At 35.8% G+C, this 19,404-nt stretch overlaps 1 protein-coding gene across 9 annotated transcripts in view; it reads right to left on the reverse strand.

Moving 5' to 3' along the window:
- Window positions 1-19,404, reverse strand: part of ARHGAP15 (Rho GTPase activating protein 15) — a 619,215-nt gene that overhangs the window by 185,577 nt on the left and 414,234 nt on the right. For all 9 annotated transcript variants that reach the window (XM_047772000.1, XM_047772001.1, XM_047771999.1 and 6 more), the window contains one exon: window positions 12,806-12,883. In XM_047772000.1, the coding sequence (XP_047627956.1) occupies window positions 12,806-12,883 (78 nt within the window). The remainder of the gene's footprint in view (window positions 1-12,805; window positions 12,884-19,404) is intronic.

Raw genomic sequence — 19,404 nt, forward strand, 5'->3', positions numbered from 1 at the left:
AATAGATGCAGACTATTGCCTTTGGAGTGGATTAGCAATGAGATCCTGCTGTGTATCACTGGGAGCTATATCTAGTCACTTATAGATGGAGCATGACAATATGAGAAAAAAATGTATACATGTTTGTGTAACTGGGTCACCATGCTGTATGGTAGGAAAAAAAAATGTATTGGGGAAATAACAATTGATTACAATAAAAAAAAGAAAAAAAAGAGAAATTGTTCAAAATTCACATAGAAAATGAAACAGATTCGAATATGACATTTACCTCATGTAAACCAGTTACCATTATTACATCCTGACTGAACTACTGTTAAAAACCTCCTAGGTGTTCCCCTATTTCTATTTTTGTCCTCTACAATTTATTCTCATAGAAGTCAGAATGATTTTAAAATACATAAATCAAATAAGATCATTTCCTGATTATTCCCCCACCCCCCTCCATCCCAATGACTTTCCACTGAATTTGTAATGAAAGACCAAACTTCTTATCTTGATCTGCCAGGACCTCCCTGGGCTGGCTTTGGCCCCCTCCTTGATGTCTGTGTACTGAAGTCATCCAAGCCCTCATTCCCTTGGACCAGTTTCCCTTTGTCTGCTCTGCTCTCCCCTCCCCATCTGTGTTTATCTCTCTTTCCTGTCAGGTCAAGTCTTTGCTCAGATGGCTCCTTTTTTTTTTTTTTAATAATTTTTTTTTTATTTTCCCACTGTACAGCAAGGGGATCAGGTTATTCATACATGTATACATTACAATTACATTTTTTCCCCCAGCCTTTTTTCTGTTGCAACATGAGTATCTAGACAAAGTTCTCAATGCTATTCAGCAGGATCTCCTTGTAAATCTATTCTAAGTTGTGTCTGATGAGCCCAAGCTCCCGATCCCTCCCACTCCCTCCTTCTCCCATCAGGCAGCCACAAGTCTCTTCTCCAAGTCCATGATTTTCTTTTCTGAGGAGATATTCATTTGTGCTGGATATTAGATTCCAGTTATAAGTGATATCATATAGTATTTGTCTTTGTCTTTCTGGCTCATTTCACTCAGTATGAGATTCTCTAGCTCCATCCATGTTGCTGCAAATGGCATTATGTCATTCTTTTTTATGGCTGAGTAGTATTCCATTGTGTACATATACCACATCTTCCGAATCCAATCCTCTGTCGATGGACATTTGGGTTGTTTCCATGTCCTGGCTATTGTGAATAGTGCTGCAATGAACATGCAGGTGCATGTGTCTCTTTTAAGTAGAGTTTTGTCCGGATAGATGCCCAAGAGTGGGATTGCGGGGTCATATGGAAGTTCTATGGATAGATTTCTAAGGTATCCCCAAACTGTTCTCCATAGTGGCTGTACCAGTTTATATTCCCACCAACAGTGCAGGAGGGTTCCCTTTTCTCCACAGCCCCTCCAGCACTTGTTATTTGTGGATTTATTAATGATGGCCATTCTGACTGGTGTGAGGTGGTATCTCATGGTAGTCTTGATTTGCATTTCTCTTATAATCAGCGATGTTGAGCATTTTTTCATGTGTTTGTTGGCCATCTGTATATCTTCTTTGGAGAAATGTCTATTCAGGTCTTTTGCCCATTTTTCCATTGATTGATTGGTTTTTTTTGCTGTTGGGTTGTATAAGTTGTTTATATATTCTAGAGATTAATCCCTTGTTGGTTGCATCATTTGAAACTATTTTCTCCCATTCTGTAAGTTGTCTTTTTGTTTTCTTTTTGGTTTCCTTTGCTGTGCAAAAGCTTTTCAGTTTGATGAGGTCCCATGGGTTTATTTTTGCTCTAGATGGCTCCTTCTTAAAGAAATCATCCCAGACCATCCAACATGAGGACTTTTCTGCTCACCTACCAACCCCCACCAGTTAATCTAACACATCCCCATCCTGACTCTCAACTTGGTCTGTAGGCATCTGGTGTATCTGATTATTATTTATCTTTTGGCACCAAAATGAACAGTCTGCCAAAGCCTCATGCCTCAGGGTTCTCCTCAGTACCCAGGAGGAGCCTGACTCACAGAAGGTTTTGGACAATATTTTTGAATGAATACATTCCCATTTGAAGTTGTTCTTAGGCTAATTAAAGCCTTATTTTATTCCCTAGACTAATTTTCCTCCTTTCTTAACTCTTCTCATATACTTTTCTACTCATATACTTCTTCTTGTATATTTTTTGGCCAAAGTGGGACTGACAGAGTCTTAGGGATAAGCAATGTCAATGAGAGAAATCACACTGTGGAAATTCATATAAGACAGGTGAGTCCTAAACATGGTCTTACCACTTGGGTTGGAAATCACCCATTATTTAGGGGGTCTTTCTTGGCAGAGTGAGCCAGGCTATTACGGCAGGCTCTGGTCGTCCATCTTGACAGCTGCCTCTTTTTTTGTTGTCAAGTCTTTCTTATATGGTCCATGTCAGACAATCAGATTGTGACTTTAGTGGAGGTGGGAAGTGGGGAGAAGTTTATGGGTCATTGGACCATCTGGACACGGACTCTCAAATTCTGGAGTTTTTTTTCTTGGGGCTGCATTTTTTTCTGATCCTAAAAGCTAAAGCTACTGTTCAATTAGAGCCTAATCATCACGGGTGGTCCAACATTACTCATTAATTTACTTATGGAATTTATTCATATTCAACAAAGACTTATTTGAAGGATATTACATGACTGGTCAGTAAGAACAGGATACTCAGGTAACCAAACCAGACAAGATCTTGCTTGTATAGAGGCTACAGTGTAGAGAAAGAAGGCAGTCACTGAAGCAACAAATGAAAAGCAAGGCGGTTTCAGAGAGTATTCGTTCTGAAGAAAATAAAATAGGGAGATGGAGAGTGACTGGGTGGGTAGGGCAGAGGCATGTTTCAGACCCATTAGTCAACAAAGGCCTTGCTAAGAAGATGATTTGAATATTTAGAAGAGTGGGTTGTCTTGGGGTGGCGGGGGGAGGGGTGTGAAGGAAGCATGGTTCAGGTATACAAGAGCAAAAGCCAAAGCCCTGGGAAGGAAATGAGCTTGATGCATTTAAGGAAGGAAGGAAGCTAGGATGGTTGGAAAATAATGAGATGAGAGAAAGAGTGGTACATGGTGAGATAGGAGAGGTAGGAAGGAAAAAGAATCTGGAGCCTGCAGATCCTAGTATTTTCTTACTAATTTAAATTGACTAGATTAGCAGTCTTCTTGGCTATTGGATTTGAATATCCATGGTAATACAGGCCCTATGTCAATGAGGACTTCATTTATTGTATTTACTGCTGCAATGAGAAGTGGTTTTTGGTTCTTTGATGTTGAAAAGAAGAAAATGTTTCTCTTCCCCCTCCCCAGTGGTAAATTGAATCCAGCAACCAGCAACATATTCTTTGTAGTAAGTTTAAAATAGGTTCACTCTCTGACTTCAAAACATATTAACTTTGTGACCTTAGAAAAGTTACTTAGTCTTTCTGAAACATGATTTTCCTGTGTGACTAATGTGGATAATAAAGTTCGTCTACTTTGCAAAATTTTATGAGGGTTAGAGGTAACTCTAAATGTGCATACCTGCCATGTAGTAGATTCTCAATTAAATATTAATTATCATCAGCATCAGTATCACTCTGTTGTATATTTTAAATATTATTTACTATTTAGTTTTGTTAGCAAGTCCTTAGGTAAAACATCTTTCCTTTTCATTTATTCCTGAATCTATAATATTGGGAAAGGACTGCAGCTCTGAAAAATGTCAGTAATTTAATCATAGTAATAATAAACATGTTACATTCATGGCATTCATTTCTTAGTTATACTCCAAATCATAACTCAGAGTTCATAAAAGTTAACATTATTACATCAATCAATAATCAAAGCGAACACCTCTCATCAGTACAAAATTAGTTAACAAAAAAAAAAGGTTCAGAGTATATTTCTGCTTTACTTAAACATGAATCTCACATGTCTTATGGCTTTTAGGTCATGCCTCCTCTAAATAAGTAGAATAGAACTAGCTGGGTAGTGTGCAAGGATTCCCAAACCTGGCTATGCACCTGGCTCACCTGGGAAGTTTTTCAGTAAAAACACATACATATAGCTCCAATCTCTGCCCTTTTCCATCTGAAAATTTATGACTGGGCTCCAAAATCTTTTGAAAAGCTCTACTACTTAATTTTTGTGGCAGACAAAATTTAAAATGATCCTTGGTACTCCTGGGCTCAGTGATAAATGAACCCAACTAGTATCCATGAGGATGCAGGTTCTATCCCTGGCCTCGCTCACTGGGATTCAAATTGCTGTGAGCTGTGCTGTAGGTCACAGATGCGGCTTGGATCCTGCATTGCTGTGGCTGTGGTGTAGGCCAGCAGCTATAGCTCTGATTCGACCCCTAGCCTAGGAACCTCCATATGCCATGGGTGCAGCCCTAAAAAGACAAAAAATAAAAATAATAAAAATAAAATGATCCCTGATTATCTCCTCCTCCTTGTGTTCATGCCTTATATAATCTCCTCTAGGGTATGAAGATCTGTGACTTGCTTCTAACCATCGGAATGCACAAACTTACTGAGCTATAACCTTTATGATATCTTAAAAAAGATTATAACTTCTTTAGTCACCGTTCTCTCTCCCTTGCTTCTTTGATAAAGAAAGCTGTCATGTTGCGATGGCCTATGGGGAGGTCCACAAGGCCTTAGCTGATAGCCAGTAATGATGAGGGCTTAAGTTCAACAACCCACGCAAAACTAAATCCTGCCAACAATCATGGGAGCTTGGAAGCAGACCTGTCCCCAATTGAGCCTCCAGATTAGGACCTATGCCTGGTTGATACCTTGATTGCAGCCTTATGGAGGACTTGGCTAAACCATGTCCAGACTTCTGACCCACAAAAACTGGGAGATAATAAATGTGTGTTGCCTTAAGTAGCTAGTTGGTGGTAATATGTTATGCAGCAGTAGATAACCAATACAGCTCTGAAATATAGTCAGGGTCAGGAACTAGTGTTTTAAAGCTTGATTAGAGCAGAAGTAAGTATGGTGTGTTCTTCCACTAATTTTTAATGACTACACATTAATTCTGATAGTGATGATAATGATTTATGGTAGGATGGATTTTTATAACAATCTTTAGGGATTTCCTTGAAGATAGGGAGTTGCACAACTCTGACAGATTTAATTTCTGGACTCAATTTCTGGACCCACTGGAAAAGCCATGACTAAATTAAAACCTAAAATTTCAGTAGATTTCACTCCCTTCTCCAGTGAACATGAAGAACAGGAGGCTGTTCTTGTGGAATCTGGAATCTCCCAAAGCCTAAGGTTAAGATAAAGCCAAGTTCCTCTTTTGTGTTCAGGAACCCCAAATTCCTACAAATTTGGCTAGGAATGAGACAAATCATTGGATAGCAGGGGGTCTCCAAAGAAAAATAATCTTATTATCATCAGAGAAAATGCCATAATATGGAAGCCAAAAGCCAAAATGTTTTATTATTAACATTTAGTATCATATTATTATCAAGACAACTAAGTAATATTGCTCTGATTTCTTGTAACCACTTGTCATCTTAATTAAAGTTAATACTGATTATCACTTGGATGATTCAGAATTTTTTAAATCTTCACAATTTCATTATCATCCCCATTTTGGAAATGAAGATTCTGTGCCTCAAAGGGTTAAGACAGTTCCCTTCAGACCAACAGACAGCTCAGAGTCAAGATAACAGGGTAGATCCGTGGATAATTAGCCAGTGCTCTTCCCCCACTGATGGTGTCCATCTTTAACTGTTTAACCAGAGTTCAATCAGCTCCTTATTGCTGGGTATGCAATGAACTATAGAATATAGTTCACCATATATATGGGTGGTATAATTTCACTTCAAATTAAGTAGCCAGAAATTGTGTACTTTAGAGACTAGATGTCTTCAGAAAGTTGTAATTAGAATATTATGTGAAACTAAAAACTATATAAATTTGTATGCATGTGTAGAGCTTACTGTTTCGATGTCCATGTTTAGCATTACGTACTAATGACAAATACATTTTCTTAAGCAGCTAGAAAGCAATACAAGTTTTGGGTTCAATAATCTTTGAGCTCTTTGACTCAATGTAGCTGAAAAATGAGGTCTAAGAAAATTTCCAAAGGCCTGAACTATGTTAGAGTCTGGCCCTTTTATGATCAAGTGATCTTTTCAGCTTTAATGGGAAAAATAAATCATTGCTAAAAGATAATCTTGACACATGAAAGCCAGAAAGGTGCAATATCAATGATTTGACTTACCAAAAACAGCCCTGTGGAATAGGATAAAGCAAATAACATTGTTTTGTTGTTGCTGTGGTTGGCGGTGAGAGGGAAGTAGGCTTAAGGAAATACCTCATTTTAAAAATAATAAGAGGTCAATATAAACTCACTTAATAGAAAAATGAATGGACTTGATACAAGGGCTATTTTATGAGAACAGAACTAGAAGTTTTGAAAGCCTTTTCCAGATCTTTTTCTGTTTCATCCAATTGCTTATTTCATGATGAAACTGCCAATTGTTCACATTCTTTCTCTCTTTCTTCTTCTTTTATTCAATTTTTGATGCTGCAAGTAATATGAAAAGCACAAGGATAGCTACTAAACTTAATGCTTTGCTTTCTTTGCTTTGTGGTACAAATCTATATAAAAGTAGTTTAGATATAGTTGGCAACACAAAATTGTTTCTCCAGTAGTTTATTTTCAAGGGAGCTTATTCTTAGCATGTTAAAAATAAGCAAATTCATCTCTTTAAGCCAATATTTAATTTGGATTATTATGCCAATAAGATCTGGGTGAATAAAGATATGCAAAGTACAAGACTGTAAATTAATGGGGAAAAAAATCCTTTTCCATTTTAAAATAACGCACACAATCGTATGCACACACACACGTACACACACCCACACACCCAATTAAGATTCTTGGCCATGTAGATTTATGGCATTTATATATTTTGTTCCTCTGGGTGTGAAAAAGTGAAGGAGGGTGTCCCTAAGAATGTTCCTTTAAATTATTTTTCTATATACAGAAAACATGTCTAAAATTCTGGTAAGAAGTAACTTCCTCTAGTTCAGAGAAATGCTTAGAGGGAATATTTGTTATTATGTACTAAGAAACACCAGTTTGGAAAATTCCCAGTCAGTTCTTCCCTTAGTGCCTCATAGTTCTCCTATTGGCTCATGGGCTTGGAAACTTCATAGTTAATATTTTCCAAAAAGGATGCCAGCCTTCCTTGTCCCCCCCTTTTTTTAAAAAAGGTTAAAGAGAACATCTAATACCAAAGAGAGTCTGAACTGTATTTGGTGTTTGAGCAATGGCTAGAAGGGCAGCTTAAACCAGAATTTTGATGTCAGAGGGAGGGTTAATTCAGAATGTGCAATTTCTAAGTCCCACTGTCCAAAGTTTTCAAGACAGTTATGGAGCATCCTTAGTGCTAAAGCCTGGCCTTTGTAAAATTACGCGCACACACAAAAAATCATCACGTCACAGATCATTCCAAAGAATCAGTGCAGCGTCACAGGCTGATGACAAGTTGACATCTAAGGTCATAGTCTCGTTTTCTTTGGGGGATGCCCTCACAGAACGGAAGAGCCACATCGGCAAAATGTCACTGAAAGCTGTCACTAAATACAACAGACAAGGGAGTTCACTGCTCACTAATGCATCAACTGCCCAGGAAATCTAGAATCCTTGATGCCTTTCTTGAAGGTTGCAACAGAATATTTTGTTAAAGTAGCTTCTTAGTCCAAACATGGACCCTACAGAGAATAGCAGTGCCTGGCTTCTTCCTTACTAAGGTGTTTAGTGTTTTCCCAGGCATTTCTCTTTCTTTAAAGGTTTTAGCTAAACTCTTATAACCACAAATACCAGAAAACGGAAAGTCACTAACAAATGCATAAAGCATGAAAAGACTAACCTCCACTTTTTTTTTTTAATGGCCACACCATGGCATATGGAAATTCCCAGGCCAGGGATTGAATCTGAGCTGCAGCGGCTGCCTATGACACAATTGTAACACTGCCCTTAGGGTCAAACTCTTGGCTCTGTAGCTGCCTGAGCTGCTACAGTCTGATTCTTAACCCACTGTGCCACAGTGTGGAATTCCTGATCTCCATTTTTGTAAGGAGGTAGTCAGCAATTAATGAATGGGAAATGCCAAATCACAGCAGTGATTTTCAGTATAGACTCTGAGGCAGAGATCTGGGATCTAGTCCTAGCTCCCTCACTTACTTGCCTGATGACTTTAGGACATTATTTAACATTTCTAAGCCTCAGTTTCCTCAACTGTAAAATGGAAACAATAATAGCACACATTTTATGGAATGGCAGAAAGGAGTAAATCAAATGATATATAAGTAAAGCACTTGGTAGAGTGCCTGGTACATAATAAATTATGAAAATACATTAGCTAATTTTATAATAATAATTATTATCATCATCATTACTAGTTATAATTAGGAAATGCTTTTCAAAGTGATCACTTTGAATTTAACTTGTATGCCATCTGATCTGGAAGTATAATAAGGGTATCCAATTCCTACTGATTTAGTGAGTCAAAGAGAAAACCAAAACAAATTGAATCATTCAACTGGTGTATTTAGAATTGCTGATGATTATAGTATTCAAGAAAGTTAGTGAAATACATAAATTGCAATTAAACTGTTCTTGAAAATCCCCAAAATCAGTTTTCATTTGTCTAGTCTAATGGTGGGTAGGGCTTGTTCATTTTAAAAATGTACATTTAGAATCTTCTAAAAAGGAAACATTGTGGAGTGTGAACATGCAGGAGATAAAAGGTATTAATACAAAGAGAGCATGCCCAAGTCAGCCATGTTCCACCTTTGAATACAGCAAAAAAATGCACTGCATTCATACGTCCCTTTATTCGTTTCATGGAACTATCCCTGCACTGCCAATTTATTGCCTTGTATGCATGGGTGTGAGTGCAGGAGCACGCATGCATGCGTGCAGACACACACACATGGGGGGAGGGTCACAATGTACACATTCAGCCTCTTTGTATCCATCACTAATTCTCTTCTACATCAGCTTGGCTGTCAGCAACCAGCATGTAGATGGAGAGGATGGTATGGTGTCAGTACCAATGTTACAGGTCCACTCCTGAAATTTCATTCACAACATAATCTGATTAGCAAAATTTGAGAAAAGCTGGCATATACATATCTTTTATCATTTAATTCAAAAACTCCACAACACAACTTGGACAAAATCACTAGTACCAAAGGTCCTAATATACCATAATTTGTGTTGAGTGTTTTGCATTCTGACAATGCTATAAACCAGGAAGACAGTTTACTGACAATTCTGTGCTACCAGATACCAACTCAGGCCTCTGTCCAGCTTTACATTGTCAACTCTTATGGAAACATGAGCAGTTACACAGCCCCAGAGGATGCTGAAGTTTGGATTGCAAAAGATGAGATGGACAGATTTCATATTTTCATTGCAGACTTTTTTTTTTGCCTTTTCAAACTGCTGAGTATAATTTTTTTTTAAGGCAGGAAATGCAACTAGTGTTTGTTTCTAGCATGACTTCTGTTTTGAGACTTCTTTTTTGTAGAAGAAATGTGTTTCCCAGCTGTCTAGAATCCCAATCAGGATATGGTTTCGGTATGAAATATATTACAGGAATGATTTTAGCTAGTTATAAACAGGAATGGTTATAAAAAGCTGGGGCTATTTTATCCAATTTTTATCCACAGAGGGTGTACTCTGGTTCAGTCCAAATGGGCTAAATACGTGAGGTAAAGTTTAGTTCTGTTTTTTGCCCAGGAAGGAGAGTAATTGTGAAAGACAAAGGTGCATATTAGTGAGCAAACAGAGCAAACAGATTCTCAGTTACAGAGATTCTCAGAAATAGGAATCCTGTAGCCACTGACCAAAAACACTGCATTTAACACTTCAAACCAAGTTGAACTGCTGGGGAGGTTAATGATCCTCAGTATTAATACTTCTATTTGCCCCCCACCCACAAGCATATATTACACAACAAATATTAAGAGCTCCCATTTGTTCCAGCAATCCCACTCCTGGGCATCTATCCAGAGAAAACCATGACTCAAAAAGACACATGTACTCCAATGTTCATTGCAGCATTATTTTCAATAGCCAATGCATGGAAACAACCTGTCAGAGGAGTGGATAAAGAAGATGTGGTACATATATACACCATGGAATATTACTCAGCCATTAAAAGGAATGAAATACCGCCATTTTTAGCAACATGGATGGACCTAGAAATTATCATGCTAAGTGAAGTCAGTCAGACAGTGAGACACAAACATCAAATGCTTTCATTGACATGTGGAATCTGAAAAAAGGACACAATGAACTTCTTTGTAGAACAGATACTGACTCATAGACTTTGAAAAACTTATGGTTTCCAAAGGTGACAGTTTGGGGGCTGGGGGGATGTGCTGGGTTTGTGGGATGGAAATTCTATAAAGTTGGATTGTGATGATCATTGTACAGCTATAAATGTAATAACTTCATTGAGTAATTAAAAAAAAAAAGAGGTCCCTGTATGGCGGCTCCAGGGCTACTGGTGGTTGGTGAGGGAAGATAAAAAGATGATCTAAATTCTACCATTTTGGTTGTACAGAAATTCAAGGAGGAGACTGATGTTTCATCCCATCTCCTCTTTTTTTACATCAAGACTTTCATATTTTAATGTTTCTAAAATATAATCATGGAATATATTGGATTAAATTCTCTCTAAAAGGTGGCATTAAATCTATGGGTCCTTTAATAGATGGGATTTTTGAAGTTAGATGTGCCTGTAAGATTGCAAATTTAACTACCAAGGGTAATGGGCACAAAAAGAAGAAATCTGACTGAAGGAAAGTTGCAGACTTCCTGAAGAAAATTATTTACAATCTGGGCCTTGAAGAATAAGGAGAAATGTAGCCAGGCAGGAAGCTTGTATACCTGGGATGGGAAGGAAAAGACAGGAGGATGCTTAAAGTATATGGAAGAGAGTATGTAAAGGTATGAAGAAATGAAACAGTATGTAAATATGGAAGAATAGTTAGGAATGTATTGTGAAGCAAATTCAGATGAACTTCAGCTGCTAGAAGGAGATGGAAAGCCAAGTTATGGAGATTTTGTGTTCATTCTCCTGAAAGCAATAAGATATCATTGACTGTTCGTAAGTGAAAGGGAAACTTACGTGTATTGAACATCTACCACGATTCTGCTATGTTACTATTTACTAAGGAAATATAACATGCTATCTGATTTAATTCTCACAAATGTTTCCAAGGCACTTTCTTCCTGTTTTACTTGTAAGAAACAGAGCATGGGGGGTTAAATAAGATGCTAAGGACACAAAGGAGAAAGGGTCTAGGTTTTATCCCACTTGACTAATTCTAAACCTGTGAATTATCTGTAACATCACCTCAAGATGTTTTAGTCTCCTTTTTTTTCTTTAAAATTTCCTAATTTTTTATTTTTTAAATTCAATGTCTTTAGGAGAAGTTTTAGGTTTACAGAAAAACTAAACAGAAAATCAAGGAGTTCCCGGATACCTCTCCTTAACCCTTCCCATCCTCCCACAATTTCCCCCATTAGTAACATATTGCAATACTGTGGCACATTTGTTACAATAGATAAGCCAATATTTACACATTATTATTAGCTAAAGTCCATAGTTTACATTAAGATTCACTCTTAGTGTTGTGTATTATATAGATTTTGACAAATGTATGATGACATGTATCCACTATTACGATATCAAATGGAATAGTTTTGTGATCTTAAAAAATTCCTTATTCATCCCTCTCTCCCCTCACATCCTTTGCTACCACTGATCTTTTACTATTTCCATGGTTTTGTCTTTTCCAGCTATGTGTTGTCACATAGCTGAGACAGCACAGTATACAGCCCTTTTAGATTGGCTTCTTTCACTTAGCAATATACATTTAAGTTTCATCCAAGTCTTTCTGAAATGAGACTCAATAGCTCATTTCTTTTTTATCATTGAACAATAACCCATTATATGGATGTGTTAGGGTTTGTTTAATCCATTCACCCACTGAAGCACATCTTGGTTGCTTTCAACTTTTACCTAATACAAATAAAGCTGCTGGAAATATCTGTGTGCAGTTTTTTTGTGTGGACCTAAATTTTAACTCATGTGGGTAAATACCAAAGAGCATGATTGCTGGGTGATATGGTAAGAATATGTTTATTTTCTAAAAAACTACCAAGCTATTTTCCAAATTAGCTGTACTATTTTCCATATCTACCAGCACAAATGAGACTTCCTGTTGCTACACATCCTTGTCAGCATTTGGTCTTGTCAATGTTTTAAATTTTAGCTATTCTAATAGATTTATAGCATTATTTCATTGTTGTATTAGTAAATCTTTGATAATATGTGTATTTCCTAATTTTTAATTATTTTAATTATCTATTATAGATATTTATAACATCTGTGATTTTGACACTTACATTTTCCACCATTCACTGATTTATCAACATATATATTAAGTGTGTATTATATGCCAGTACAATTTTTCAAAGCTACTTTATTTCTTTCTTTTCTTATTCTCTTCTTCATTTTTAGCTTATCATATTTCACATTGTTTATTTCACACAAAGTAATAGTTGGTCCCTCTCTTTATTCATCTCCAAATACATTGGCTATCTTTTACTTTTCTAGTGATAATCATTTAATTTCTTCAAATTTCTCTTTATCCCATCAAAACTTTTATCATTGTATATTCATAATACATTCAGCACAGAATAAGAAATGTTGTTAGAGATGAAACTACTTATAAAAATGTCTGAAGTGAAATAATCACTTACCTTGGTTGACAATAAATCTTAACTTCTGTATTGTTGCCAGATTGCCACTAACTCGATATATTCCATCAACATTCAGACCTGAAAACAAAATGACATGTTTTATACTTACCTGATAAGAACTGAGATGGTAAAAGAAAAAAGTGAATAATTATGGGGTGTTCCATTACAGAGGGAAAAATAAAAAGAAATCCTTGACAAGGAGTTCCCTGGTGGCCTAGCAGTTAGATTCAGTGAGCTTCTGCATGCCAAGGGTATGGCAAAGAAAAAAAGCAAATTCCTGACAAAATGGTGACATAAGTTTCAGATAATTTTATATCTAGTCATCTATAATTATTCAAAATAGCTTATCCTGGCAGTGGGTTTGGATAATCAACCATTTGTTTTCTATACATTTATTTATAGCATCTATTCCATGACCCAGTTATCAAAAAGATGAAAAAAGAGGAAAATGGAAGAGAAATACTCAGAGTTGATATCATGGCTCAGTGGTAATGAACCTGACTAGTATCCATGAGGACATAGGTTCAATCCCTGGCCTCGCTCAGTGAGTGAAGGCTCTGGCATTGCCGTGAGTTGTGGTGTAGGTCACAGATGCAGCTCAGATTCTATGTTGCTGTGGCCATGGCGTAGGCCAGAAACTGTAACTCCAATTCGACCCCTAGTCTGGGAACCTCCATATGCAGTGGGTGTGGCCCTAAAAAACAAGACAAAAAAAATAAAAGGAGAAATATTTATTTCAACACTATTACTGTTGATAAGAAATGTTGATAACATATCTTAATGTCTGGACTGCATATTACTTGATGCGTCTAGGCCCTCAAAGAGGCCTGGGTGAGATTCCCAATTAATGTACAGGTCAGTATCTTAGCAGTTTCTCCAGGAAGGTGGCATAGCACCATGGATGAACACTGTAATTCACAACAGTAAGTATTAAATAAATTGGTAGAAGTTACCATGCTAGAATAAAGTCTTGTAAAGCTGTTTACTGACATGGTATGAGCCACTTTACGGCTTTACCATCTCTGTTTTTATGTACTTTATAGTAGGAACATTTCTGCTCTTGTGCAAAATATATCATCAATAGGTGAGGGTAGAATCACATAAGGTGTAATATTGGTATTAATAACATAATTCAAAGCTATCAGCCATTGACTTTTAAGACCTTGTTCTTTAGAAAAAGTTTAAGTTGATATCAAAATTGAAGGGAAGGTACAGAGATTTCCTATATACACCTCACCCCTACACATGCATAGCTTCCTCATTATCAACATACCCCACCAGAGTAGTACATTTGCTAGAACAAATGGAAGTACATTGATATATCCAGAGTCCATAGTTTGCATTAGGGTTCAGTTTTGGTGTTGTACATTCTATTGGTTTTGACAATATCTAATGACATGTATACATCATTATAAATCATACAGAGTATTTACACTGGCTTAACAATTCTGTGTTCCCCACCTATTTGTCCTCACTATGGTGTTTACTCTTCCATGTAATAACTTGTATATAATGGTAATAGAATGGAATACCTCTTAACAAATGTATTAATTGGTTTGATTTTTGTAGTTCTGGAACAATTTAATGATAAATTACAGAGTCTCTATTCCAACCAGCAAACTATGAATTTATGAATTCTTGAGGAATCAAGGTGAGGTGGGACACCTAATAGTGTGTACTGAAAATGTCTAAGAAACATTTATAAAAATCAGATGCATTCTTATTTTTTCCTATGTACAAAATAGCTCCATTAATCAAAGGGCACTTCAGTTTGTTTTTAAGCACAATGTACATTTGACAACTTCAATGTGACAATTGTCTTAATTAAAACTTTCCTAATATTTGATTTTTAGTGTTGGACCATGTTGGTCTTAAGTTTATGCCTATGCTTAGAACTTTAGAATTTATCAACCATTTTCTTCTTTGCTTTGACAATAGTGTTTGGTATATAGCTTTAACCTACATAATTTTAAATAATGTGACAGACTTCTAAAATGTTAAAACTTATGCATTCAAGTAAGTGTGTCCCTTTCAAAGTTTCCCCTCTTGAAGGTATGTGTAATTTTTCTGAACATATAGCCATTAGGGAAAATATTTTGAAATTCTTTTCCAAAATGACCTTCAGTGGCTCCATATTGTATACAGAAAAAAATATTTACTGATGTCAAGTTTGGTGATAGTTTTTGGTTTGGAAATAGTCAAAGGTCATTTAGAACCATGAATGGTGAAAAATGACATCTTGCTTTCCATCACAAACAGAAAATGAAATTGGCCCTCATTTTTTTCTCCATGAGTTATCAGTTGCTCTGAAGGAATTTGAGAAAAAGAATGTTTTGTAAAATTGAAACATCAATGGAATATGCAAGTCTACATTCACCAAACAAGTAATCTTAATATATTTTTTAAAGAATCAGTCAAATTAGCCCTATTTAAATAACAATTAAGGATGAAATGCCAATTGATAGCTATTATAATACAGAAGGAGAAAATTTACCATATATTTACTTTTAAATCTATTTTTATTTTACTAATTAAGTGGATCTTTATCAAAGGCTAACTATAAGTAAAATTATTTGAATTTTTATTGCAAATAAGTCTCATTTAATAAGTATATTTATAGATATAAAATCAGTGCATTTCTATTTTGAAGCTAGAATTCTTTCTTTTCCAATATTATTTTATATGTTATTGAAGTGCATATGTTGTCTAAAGCTATAAACTGAATTTCAATTACTGAAATTTCCCAGTATCTAAAAACATTTTCTCTTATAGAAATTTAAAGTTAAAACATAGGAAGTATCCCTTTGATCTTTCATAAATTTCAGCAGAATTTTTTTTTAAGTTCAGTTAATCAAAAACATTTGAAAGAGAAATATGGGTTGGATATATTACGTATGAGCAATTGGAAAGCACTATACTGTTCAAACAAAGCAGACTTACCCTAAATTAATAACCCAATTTCCTTTTAGAATAAAAGAAGGGAGGGCTGGGGATGGAGACAGGGAGGGTAACTCAGACCAGTGTGACCAGTGTGGTTGGAGAACTAAGTCCCAGTAGAGAAACTGCCTTGTAGCTTAGGATAGAAACTAGAAAGTAAGAAGGAGTAAAGCAAAACACATTAGATGCCATTTGTATCTAACTTGACACAACTTCCAAGCCCTTTAGATTCAGATATATCAACACCATCTATCTTGGGAAGGATAACAATCTCTGACATTGGGGGCTCCTGCTTTGAATGGCTCATGCTCCTCTGCTATCATACTTTTGAAATTACATAGAGTGAAAATGACAAAGTACATATTAAAAAGGAGGGTATTACATTTTGCAAAATAATCTGGAATCTATCAGTGAATTTTAGCAGTTATAAATTATACAGGTAAAGTCTTATACTTGGTTAGTTTTCCCCTGAATGGCTCACAGAATGGCTAACCCTAAGTCCTGGGAATTGAGGCCAAATTACAATAATTCACGTGCCATCCTCTTTTTGCTCCAAGAACTTTGAAAGTTATGCCAAACCAAACCAATGTGAATTGGTGGACTTGGACATCCTTTTCATGACCACATTATCCTTGCTGGATTGGAAACTACTTATTTTGGAAATATAATTAGACCTCTTATGATTTTTAAATGAGCAATGTCTTCAAGGTACCCATGTTGTGCTCGGTGATGTTTGGAGAAAAATCACTTTAAGAGGTACTTCTTTCAAGAAACTACCATGACTGAAAATGCTGACTGGAATTTTGCCTGTTACACTAAAAATACTTTGGGAACACAGTGAAACTGAAACATTCTATAGTTATTTTTTATCAGACCAGCATTAATGTATTGTTAATGAAAAATTCTCTGAAGAAGTCCACAGTCACTGAAACATTGGTTTATTTGTTCCCCATCAGCTGACCTTCTTAAGTTTACTGTTGACAGAAATCACTGGGTTTTGTTGTAGGGGATTTTCAAAAGTCTTCCCCCCACCTTTCTTTCTTTCTTTCTTTTTTTTTTTCTGAAGAAGCTTAGACTAGGATAGACACACAATTAGGAGTTATTAAACCAAATGGTGGTCTAAAGCCAGTGGAAAGAATGCAGTTGTCATGAGTAATTCCCACCATAAATCTTAGCCACTTTCCAAAAAAGAAATCTAAGAGACCAGCACTGTTTTCAGAGTTGACTGGCTTATCTGCCAAAATATGGGCAGTTTTTAACAATGCAGATGGGCCTGTTAAAAATAGTTGCAGACTGTGGATTAGGTAGCATTCTTAGTAGCTCAAATGATGGACAGACCACGAAGACATGAAGTTTGAGCCTGGTTGAGATGTGTGCCCAAAAAGCCTGCTTGTTTCTGGAACATAACAAAATGCATCTGAAACTCTGGAGTCTGAAATGTGGGCTGGGAATTTTGCACAGTCTCTCTCCTGAACTTTATGGAACTTCCTAATTCCTAGGAGGCCAGAGCTACCACAAGAAGAGTCATTCTGACAATACTTTGGTCTTCTAGCTTCACCCTCTGTCAAGAACGATTGAGTGCAGGAACACCCAGACTGCCCCCAAAGAGTAGTGCACATTTCTTTCCCCATCTTTCTGAAGGTCCAGCTTAGTTTCAGAGCTGAATATGAGGAGAGGTTTTGTACCATTTTGAATGGCACACATTTCCTCCTCCTTTAAAGTGAAATGTTTCCATCTTTATATTGTTAACTTATTAGATCACACCGTTTAAATTCAGTGACCGAGAGTACAAGGTATAATTGGAAACTCTTTTAAATTTAATTTCTACTCTGTCTTAATGGCTTGTATTTATTCTGTATCTTTTGCTAGCTTTATTTAACTGTTACTATTTTTTGTGAGATAGTCATCCTTCAAGAATGACTACCTTAGAAAATAGTTGACACAATTCTGACTATCAAATAAGAATGATTTTATTCTATATGAAAACCTTATGACTTTGCGATGACCACTTTAAATTTATTTATTTATTTTTATTATAGAGGCAATACACTTCCCTGGTTAAAAAATGAAAACTAAACCACACAAGATTATACAATGACAACTAAGTATTTACCTCATCCTACTGTCCAAAGATAGTTAACAGTTCTCTTTTGGTCCTTTTTGTTGTTATTCATTGATGTTAATGTATCACATTTATGTTTATTAATGTATCAACTTTGAATAGTATTTATTCACCCTCTATCAGAAAAGATAAAGAGTTTATAGTTTTTAGAACTATGTACCTCTTTTTCCTTGTTATTAGTTACATTTGTCTATTTCTATATTTTAAAATATCAAATTACCTCAGTGTATAAAAAATAAGGAACTAATAAGTGCATTTGCTCTTTTTTCCCCTTGTCTTCTCCCTCGTACCTTCCAATTTTATTCTTTATGTTACTATTGCTTACATTCTCAAAGTTTAGAATATTCCATTTTATTCTCTATATTTTGTGACTTATCTATGGACTAATATTAGTCACTGTTTTAAAAATTGAATGTCATTGGGTTCCACATTAATTTTGTTTCACCAAGGAGATCTCCCCAAAGTCAAGTTCTCATGTGTCTTCTTCCTTTCTAGGTTCCTTCATCTCTTCAAAGTAAGCAATGCCCAAAAGAACTTTATGTGATGGTGGAAATGTTCTGTATATTAACTGTCCAGACCAGTGTTCACTGACCACATACAGCTGGCTACTGAGCACTTGAAATGTGGTTAATTCAACTGAACAACTAAAATTTTATTTTATCTTATTTTAAATAACTCAACCACAGGTGGCTTGGGACTACCATATTGGACAGTGCAGCTCTAGGGCAGAATCAAATACTGCTCCTCTGTTGTATTACACTGTTATTCTTTCTTGGATTTCTTTAAGCTTCTTTTTTTCATAAAAGTATGTGTTTGATAAAATTACTTATTTCTTACATCTCAATGACTGTTTTCTTCTGCCTCATATTTAATTGTTGATTTGAGTATTTATTTGATTTTTATAACTTTCACTTTTCTAACTTTGAAAAAGAATGTTCCATTATCTGCTAGCATCTCTGCTGTTAAGTCTGATATCAAGTTGATTATTGATGCTTTGATGGTAAATTGCATTTACTTTCAGGATTAAAACAAAAAAGGTTTTTTTTTTTAAACTTGTAGAAGTGAAACTTCACTTAGATGTATCTACATCCAGGTGCTTTTGGTCAGAAAACATTTTCTTATATTATTTGTTTTTTATAGCCTTCCCTCTACTCTCTGTTTTCTCTCCATCTAGAACTTCTTCAAGATGGATATTTAAGTATTGGATTGCCTTATGATGAAAGACCAAATTAACTAGAATAAATCATGCTCATGAGTATTGATCTGTCCACATGTTTTTACCCCCAACTGGCTTTATCTTAAATTGTCAGGCTGAGTGAGGTTTTCCTGGGTGGGTGGTGAATAGATAGTGGGCTAGATGTTCTTCAGTTACCAAGTAAGGAGGACGTCTTTTTGCAATGAAATACTTTAATTATTTTGTTTCTGGGTAAAGCTCTCTAATTTGATGTCGGCTATAAAGAATCTGAGATACCTCATTATCCACTGCCTTCCTTCTCAGATGTCAGCATCCTCTCATTTGTCCTTTGTAGAACCTATTCTC

This window comes from Phacochoerus africanus, chromosome 3 (genome assembly GCF_016906955.1).
Source record: "Phacochoerus africanus isolate WHEZ1 chromosome 3, ROS_Pafr_v1, whole genome shotgun sequence".
NCBI lineage: Eukaryota > Metazoa > Chordata > Mammalia > Artiodactyla > Suidae > Phacochoerus > Phacochoerus africanus.